Genomic DNA, 8,942 nt, shown 5'->3' with positions numbered 1-8,942 from the left:
TGTTTTTACTTCCTTTGTGATGGTTCTGTTTTAGTTGTTTTGTTGTTCTTCGTAGAGTTATCACCTACCCTCTTTTCTGTCTACCCAGCCCCCAAGCTCCCCGCCCCAAGCCTCCATTACGCATGCGTCCTCATCCTTTTTTTTTCCTCTCTCTCTCTCTCTCTCTCTCCCCCTCCTCCCCCCCCCCCCCCAACACTCCTGTACCAGTCGGCTGTCCCCGGCCCTGGCGGCGGAAGAGATGGAGCAACGTCACGAGCGCCCGGCCCCTTAAGACGCTGCTGGCTGGAGCCGCCTCCCTCCCTGCAACCCGCAGCGGGGATGGAGTAAAGGGAGACCCGTCGACCTGCCCGCGGAGATCAGCGATGGAGTTAAAGCAATCTTTGTCCATCCATCTGGAAGCTGAGAAGCCTTTGAGGCGCTATGGGGCGGTGGAGGAGACGGCGTGGAAAGCGGAGGGACTGGGGAGAAGTGAGTATTCGGGCGGGGGGTGGGACAGTTGGGGATCCGTGCGCTGGAGCGGGTGGTCGCGGGAGCGCGGGGTTGGTAGGGAGCGGACCGAGGGAGGCGCCCCCGCAGCGGGGCTTTCAGCGCTGCGGGGATGCGCTGCGCTGCGACGCTCTCTCCCTCGAACAAAAGCCTCCGGGTTGGGCTTCACCGGGAGGCTCGGGAATCTCCAGGCAGCTGAGCCGGGAGTCTGGGGTGGACTCGGGAGTCCCGGATCCAAGCTCGCAGCCGGTCTTGGAAAGTAGGGTCTTTCCCGCAGCCGAGGGAGGAGGGTCTTTTCTCCACCGGGATGCACTAGGACGCTGGAGCCTTTGGACCATCCTGGAAAGCGCCCACGTCTCTGGAGAGGGGGGAGTGTCCGCTGGGTTTCTGCTTTTGCTTCTCCCCCGGCGTGAGGTTCAGGGCACACCTGAAATTCCCAGCGTTTCTTCTCCTGCCTTCTCCAGGGTCGCGAGTGGGAGGGAAAGGATTAGGGGAAGGTTAACCCTGTGCACGCCCTTCTTTCTCTCTTGACTCAAAGTCTCTGGTTTGGGTACAATCCTAGAAGGCAGTTCTGAAATGGACAGACTGTATTTGCTACTTCTCTCTACGGTATTTTGGGGTCAACAACATTAACAAATAAACTAAGGATTGTTTGTTTTTAATGAATAGGATGCAGTAGTTGAAACTCCTGCTCTCAAAGTATAGAGGCAGCTGCAGGGGTCCCAGCGTCACCAGCCCTCCCTGCAAACCCCGAGCGCTTAGCAGTCCCCTGCCCTTGCACTGCTTGCTTTAGCTCCGTACCTCCATCCGGGCTGGGAAGGGCCGTCTCGCCCTTCACAAGGACCCTCAGCTTCCTGCCTTGGCGCTGAGCTATGTTGGACCGAAGTATTGTGAATATGCTCTTTTCCTGTCTTCACCTGGTAGAAGATTGTGTGTGTGTGTGCTTTCTCCATACCTGTAATTACAAATTAAGAAGATCTTTTTAGAATGGCTCAACTGTACTCTGGTTTTCATGGGTTCAAGTAGAAATCACAGTCAAATGTCTTAGTTCTGCACCTGGAAACCAGAGTGTGTCCAGCCTCTCTCCTTTTCTTTTCTTTCTCCTTTTAAAATATGGGTCCTTCCTCCCGTTTCATCCTTTCAAAACCCTTTGGCTTTGGTACTTTAACATGACATGAGGGCTGAGGGTCTCTGGTCTTCCTGCAAGCTCAAAATAATACCCACAATGGCTGCCTTTTGTTGATAGATTGCCATGTATTAGGTCTTGCCTGTGCTAAGAACTTTAAATGCATCCTCTCATTCAATCCCTGGAACAGCCTCCTTGAGGGGAATATTATGACTTATGACTCCCCTTACATAGATGGAAAAATTGGGGCTTGCTAGGTGAGGTGATTTAAGTGGCAGAGTCAGGATTTGAACTCAGGTTTGTTGGGCCCCTGCGCCCCTCTCTGCTTTTAACCTGAAGGTGTATTGCTTTCACATTTTCAGGAAGCTTTCTAAATCTGTTGAGAGTCCCAGAACACATTCAGTGATTTTAAGTATGTGGCAGCCTGTTGGTCTCTGGAGTTCACGGTGGCCTTGAAAGACTACTGGGTCTGTGCAGAATAGAAGCCCTGGGTTTGAATCCTGGCTCTGCCGCCTTGCTGACATGTGACTGAATTTATAACTAGTCACATTTTTTTTAAGCCTCACTCTGCCTCTGTTCTCTGAAAGGGAGATGATAATAATACATACCTTATGACTTAATTGTGAACATTCAATAAGATGATGTAGGTAGAGCTCAAGGTAAGTGCTGAATATATTGGCTGCTTCCATTATTTTGTTACTACATCTGTAGAAAGAACCTGTTTTTATCCTTTGCAAAGAATTACATAAATCAACACTATGGACTAAAGCTGCAATGTTGGCCAGGTCCCTAGTAATTCTGTTATGTTTTTTTATGTTCTCACCACTTTATTAGGAAAAATTTCAAGCATACAGAAAAATTACAGTGAAAACTTGATTTATAGCATTTTTGCTCCTGAAATTTTTGTACTTCTAAGTCTTAGGCTGCAAACTGTTAAAAGGTTGGCGGAAAGGCTTTCTTATCCTCTCTCTTCCAAACCAACAAAGATTCTCACTCTTGCTTCCCATTCAGATGCAAGACCACAGTTTCTGATCTGCTTTTGGTGTGGATCCCCAAATCTTTTTTTTTCTTTCATTTTTACCTATTCAAATTCAAAATCTTCTTAAAGCACTGATCCAGAGTTTCACTTTTTTTTTTTTTTCAGAGTTTCACTTTTGAATCTAGACTTTTGATCTCTAGACTCTTGTCTGCAGCCTAACTTTTTTTTTTTTTTTTAAGTGGACTTTTTTTTCTTTTTGGACTCTCTCTCAACTCCCAGGGGATCTGTGGATCCATCCCATAACATCTGGGGCCTCCACTTGTTTATTAATGAAGTGTGAAAATTAATACTATTGATTCTGTGGCATAATAATTGTCAAGCCAATGTCGCTATGCAGGAAATGCTGGAGAAAAAGAGAGGCCCATTAAAAAGAAGACACTCTCTGTTTAACTTTTACACATATTTAAATATTTTATGTTAAACACTGAGTAGGTGTTACTTAAAAAGACTTGAAAAGGGGAAAAAGATTGCAAAACTGGTCATTTTCAGTTAAGGTTGTATTAACCATTCTCTTTAATGTTAGCTAGAGTTTCTAGGTAGAAGATATAAATAGTATAGTAGCTAAGAATGAGAGTTTTGAAATCAGGTGACATGGATCCAAACCAGCTCTAACACCTTGTTGCTTTGTCACCCTGGGAAAATTGCTGAACCGTTCTGTAAGTTAGCTGTCTCATCTATAAAATGGGGATATGTTGGTTTGAACCCTTGGGAACTTGCCAGCTGAAATCTGAAACTGGCCCCGTACTCAGAGGGCAAGAAGAGGCCAAAGAAAGAGACAGCCACTCCAGATTGGTAGGTGGCAGGTTTAGCAACAAGGGAACTTACATACGAGGCTTGTCTTGGGCGCCACAAGATCTCTGCACCGGCCCGCCAGAATCTCAACAGTTTACATAGAGGCCTTAATGGGGTTCAGTGGTGTATCCCATCCTGATGGTCTCAACAACATCCTACTCTCTCAAAGCCGCATCCTTGAACTGGCTCCTAGTGCAAGAAGAATGGGTGGAATATACATTTCAAGGACGGGAGGGGTGAGGAGCCTCCGATGACCCCAGTCCTGCTCAAGAGTCAGCTGGCAGTTCCATCCTCTCAGTGACATCTTCCAACAGGATAGTAAGGACCACTTCAGGCTGTTGGGAGGATTAAATAAGATAATGTATATAATGCATTTAGCACAGTGCTTGACATACAGTAAGCACTCAATCCATGCTGAATGGTTGTCACAATAGGGCAGGGGTCCCCAACCCCGGGCCATGGACCGGTATCAGCCTGTGGCCTGTTAGGAACCAGGCCATACAGGAGGAGGTGAGCAGCAGGCAGGTGAGCGAAGCATCATCGGTATTTACAGACTCTCCCTATCATTGCACTACCGCCTGAGCTCCGCCTCCTGTCAGGTCAGCTGCGGCATTAGATTCTCATAGGAGCTGGAACCCTACCGTGAACTGCGCATGCGAGGGATCTAGGTTGTGCGCTCCTTATGAGAATCTAATGCCTGATGATCTGAGGTGGAGCTGAGGTGGTGATGCCAGCGCTGGGGAGCGGCTGCAAATACAGATTATCATTAGCAGAGAGGTTTGCCTGCACAGAGACCATAACAAATCAATTGCTTGCAGACTCATATCAAAACCTTATCAGTGAGTGGCAAGTGAAAACAAGCTCAGGGCTCCCACTGATTCTGTATTATGGTGAGTTGTATAATTATTTCATTATATATTACAATGTAATAATAATAGAAGTAAAGTGCACAGTAAATGTAATGCCCATGAATCATCCTGAAACCATCCCCCCACCCCCGGTCCGTGGAAAAATTGTCTTCCACGAAACCGGTCCCTGGTGCCAAAAAACGTTGGGGACCACAGCAATAGGACATAAGAGGATGGTGCCCAATAGCATTGGAGGAGATTATTCCAGCCTGCCAGTTTTTCCTTGCGTGCATTTCTTTGTAAGTTCCAGGTAATGATTGTGTAGATACCACCTTCTTCCTTATGGGAAGGTGTAGGAAACGGCTTTTGCACCCTTGGAAACCACCTAGTATTTTCTCCTTTGAGAAAGAGTCTAAGGAATTGATCCCATCCACTTATTCTTTTTTTTTTTTTTAATACGTTTATTTATTTATTTTTGGCTGCGTTGGGTCTTCATTGCTGTGCATGGGCTTTCTCTAGTTGCGGTGATCAGGGGGGCTACTCTTTGTTGTGGTGCACGGGCTTCTCATTGCGGTGGCTTCTCCTTGCGGAGCACGGGCTCTAGGCATGCGGGCTTCAGTAGTTGTGGCACACGGGCTTCAGTAGTTGTGGCTCGCGGGCTCTAGAGCACAGGCTCAGTAGTTGCGGCGCACGGGCTCAGTTGCTCCGTGTCATGTGGGATCTTCCCGGACCAGGGCTCGAACCCGTGTCCCCTGCATTGGCAGGTGGATTCTTAACCACTGCGCCACCAGGAAAGCCCTCCCATCCACTTCTGACAACATTTTTCCACTAGAAGTGAGTAGGTTTTTTGTTTTTTTTTACTCAGTTGGAAAATGCATAGTGACATTTCAGTGTGGTTAGATATATAAAAGTATTGCTTTCAACCAACTGTAATTAATTAGGGGAGACACAAAGACAAGGTGCCTTTTGACAAAGCACAGAGCTTTTTAAAAGCACAGTTGTCGGTGGTCTTGGCCGTTTCTTGAAAGATTTGAGTGTGCCTTAAAGGATGATCAAGATTTTGGACAGGGGAGGTGGGGGATGGTGGCACAGCGGGTAGGAGATGCCAGGAGAGATAACAGCATTGGCAAAAGCGTAGAGGTGGAAATAAATGTGCTTATGAGTAGGAGATTGGAATAAAGTGGAAAGCTCAAACGATAATCTTTCTATAAGCCCAGGAGAGATGACAATTATTTAAAAATCCAAGGGTGTGTGCCGACTGGCAAACAGATCATTAAACTGGCCAATGTTTCAGGTTTAATAAACAGTGTGGAGACTGAAAAATATGAATTGCCGGCAATGTATATTATAGATACTTGGGAAAGAATTTGTGTTACTTTCATCTATTTGATTAAATATGCTAATTTTATTATTTCAGTTTTGTTTTAGTCTTATTTCTCTTTTCTTATTACAGAAGTAGTACATGCACTTTATAAAGAATTCAAACTCATCTGAAATATAAAAATAAAAAGTGAAAAATTACCATAATCTGCTCCCCCTTCCCCATTTATTCATTCAATAAATAGGTATTAACTGCTTTATAAGTGCCAGGCAGTGTTCTAGGGGCTCAGACACAGTGTGGGGCAAGACAAGCAAGGTTCCTGCCTGCATGGAGCTTCTATTCAAGGGGAAAGCAGGAAGTGGGCTGGGAGTGAAGGTGACAGACAATACATAAGCAAATAAATAATGTCGTTCAGATGATGATGTGTTATATGGGAATTAATAGGGGAGGGATATTTCCCGTCCAGTGGTCAGGAAATGCTTTCCTAAGGAGGTGACACTTTGCCATGTAAATGTCAAGGATCCAAGAAGCAAATGCAAAGGGCCTTGGTATGTTAGAGGAAGAGACAGAAGGCCAGGGTGGCTGGAACCGGGAGGGTCAGGGTAGAGAGAGGAGATAAATCAGCAAGGAGCCAGACTGGGTAGGACCTTGTAGGTTGTGATTAAAAAAAAGAAAGTACAGATTTTATTCTTGTTGTAGAAGCTGCTGCTGATTGTCTAGCTTAACTAACATGAGCTGGTTTTTGTTTTTAAAAGGTCACATCGGCTACTAGATGAAGAATCAGACCATGGGGCAAGTGGTGATCGATGTAATCACTGTTCGCTGTAGTCTCAGGGTCCTTCCTAATCAATCCCATTTTGGATAAGTGGTAGGAATTTCCTTAGTGGGAAAGGAGTGACAAGGGTAAAGGCAACATGGACCACCTTTTGGGAGACTGAGAATCGGGTTAATGTTTAGGAGGTGTGCTAGTCTCTGCAGTCTCCCTGGAGAGGCAGCTGACTGTGTAACTTTATTGCAGGAACCATAATAGCAGGAAGGCAAAGATGATGAATATGATATTATCTTGTATGTCCTTTGAACAAAACCAATTATTTACATAGCTCTGTTTATTCGGTATTCTAAGTTTCATTTTTGCAAGCGTTTCCTTCTTATATGTCCATTGAAGGAAAAATCAGTTATGCCTATTCTTGGTCTTGGATTAATTATTAAACACTTATTAATAATAATAGTAGTTAGTGAGCCTTAGCTATGAACTGGAGCTTATTAAATTCTAACAACTCTATTAGGTCAGCAGATAATTATGCCCCTTTCATAGATGGGGAAACTGAGGCTTAAGGAGGTTAAGAAAGCTGAAGGCCACGAAGCTAGTGAATGGTAGAGCTGGAGCCTGATTCTAGCTCTCTTTGACTCTAGATATTCCTAGTCAGTGTCTGTTATTCGTGGCACCGCGCTAGATGTTGCAGAGATTAGAGATGAAATAAGACACAGCCCCTACTCTGAGGAAGCTTACAGATTTGAGGAAGGGGAGCACAGATGTGAAGAACATCATGATATATATTATAAACCGGTATAAACAGTATGAAATAGATGCTAAATGAAGGTACAAGTGGGAAATGAGCAGAAGAAGAGATTGGCTCTTCCTGGGGGCTCCAGGATGACAGTAGGAGGAGTGTTTGCACTGGACCTGAAGGCTGAGCAGTGTTTCAGTGGGTGAAGAGAGGGGAGAAGGGCATTTCAGGTGAGCTGCCAGCCTCAGGCAAGGAGGTGGAGATCCCAAAGGCCATGCACCACTTTTTTTTTTTTTTTTTCTGTTTCTTTCCCCTTGGAAAGAAACCTTGGGGTCTGTTTCACTCATGTGAATCACCTGTTACCTGGATGATCCTGAGGGCTGGAGACAAGCACAGGTGGAGGCTTTTTATGTGTAGCGCTTCAGAACATCACTCACAAAGCTTCCCCAAGGATGTTTACCATACAATCCACTCATTCCCTAACTATTCACTTACCCGATGGGCTTGAGCCCCTACTATGCGTTAGCTAATGAAGAAGACCCAGACTTCACCATTAAGGAGTTCTCTGGCTGGCTGTGTTCCAATCCTCCCTCTGCTGCTTCCCAACACTGTGATCTTGGACAAGTTGCCTAACTTCCCTGGACCCCACTCTCTTCATCTGTGAAATGGGAATGTACTTAATACCATGGAACTGTACACTTAGAAATGGTTAAGATGGGAATTCCCTGGCGGTCCAGTGGTTAGGACTCAGTGCTCTCATTGCCAGGCGCCCAGGTTCGATCCCTGTTCAGGGAACTAAGATCCCACAAGCCGTGTGGCACACCCAAAAAATAAAAAATAAATAAATACAGGTATAATTTATATAATATAATAACAAATATATTGTAGGTCCAAGTGGTCACACCGAGGGATGGTCCTGGGGTCTGGAAGAGAAAAGGACTCTTGAAGTAGGCTGAAAAGGTGAACAACATTTCATCACTGAATGAGGGGAACAGCATTCCAGGCAGAGGGAATGGCACACGTGCACATTTTACCCAGGAACTACAGCTGGATCAGTCATGCTTGCTAGGCTCTTAAAAAGTGAGGGAGACAAGACGGGCAGGAGGTGAGTGCATTTTGGAGTCCAGATAAGTTTGTAGGAGGCTAGACAGGAGAAGGCTCAGCTCCACATTTCCTGCAGGGTCCACGTGGGGTGACCAAGGACCAGACTGCTAGAATTAAGTTTGGGGATTTTTGTTTGTTTGAATGAGTCAGAGTCTGACTTACTGATAGTTATTTTTTAGTTAAAATGCCTTGACATTAAAGGAGCAAAACTAGTGATTTTAAGAGAAGTAGAAGAGAATGATGGTAAGAAATATCATACACTGAACACTTACTATGTGCCTGCTCCAAGCACGTGTTTACGTGCATGCTCTAATTTACTCCTTCCAACACACCCTATGATGTGAGGTGCAATGGAGCCATTTATTGCTCTATTTTACAGATGAGGAAACTGAGACTCAAAGAGATTAAGCAACTTGCCCGATGCCAGTCTGCTAGTAAGTGGCAGAGCTGGAACTTGAACCCAGCACGGGTGACTTCATCCTACTGCCTTTCTTATTTCCTGGGATTAGTAAAACCGCTCTTAATACAGATACAGATAAGGTCGGTTAGACACTTCTCTGGGTTTCTTAGTACTGATTCTGTTCTCTGGCTCATTAATTTCCTTTTCCATTACAAACGCATCCCTTGTAAACTTGAGGACTACGTCTCACTGCTTCAGAGTGCCTTCAGGGTAAAACTGCGGTGGGAGCTTAAAGACATTTACAGAAATGCAGCAGAA

General features: G+C 45.3%; 1 protein-coding gene across 1 annotated transcript in view; it reads left to right on the top strand.

The window, feature by feature from the left end:
- Positions 1-362: 362 nt before the first annotated feature.
- BMERB1 (bMERB domain containing 1) overlaps positions 363-8,942 on the top strand; it is a gene marked incomplete at both ends in the record, with an annotated part of 118,210 nt that continues 109,630 nt past the window's right edge. Inside the window, one exon of the mRNA XM_082669717.1 lies at positions 363-468. Coding sequence (XP_082525843.1) covers positions 363-468 — 106 coding nt within the window. The remainder of the gene's footprint in view (positions 469-8,942) is intronic.

Source organism: Grampus griseus (genome assembly GCF_964374135.1).
Source record: "Grampus griseus genome assembly, chromosome: 14".
In the NCBI taxonomy this organism is placed as follows: Eukaryota; Metazoa; Chordata; class Mammalia; order Artiodactyla; family Delphinidae; genus Grampus; species Grampus griseus.
Note: the sequence above shows the minus strand (reverse complement) of the source record. Positions and strands in the feature narration are given on the sequence as shown.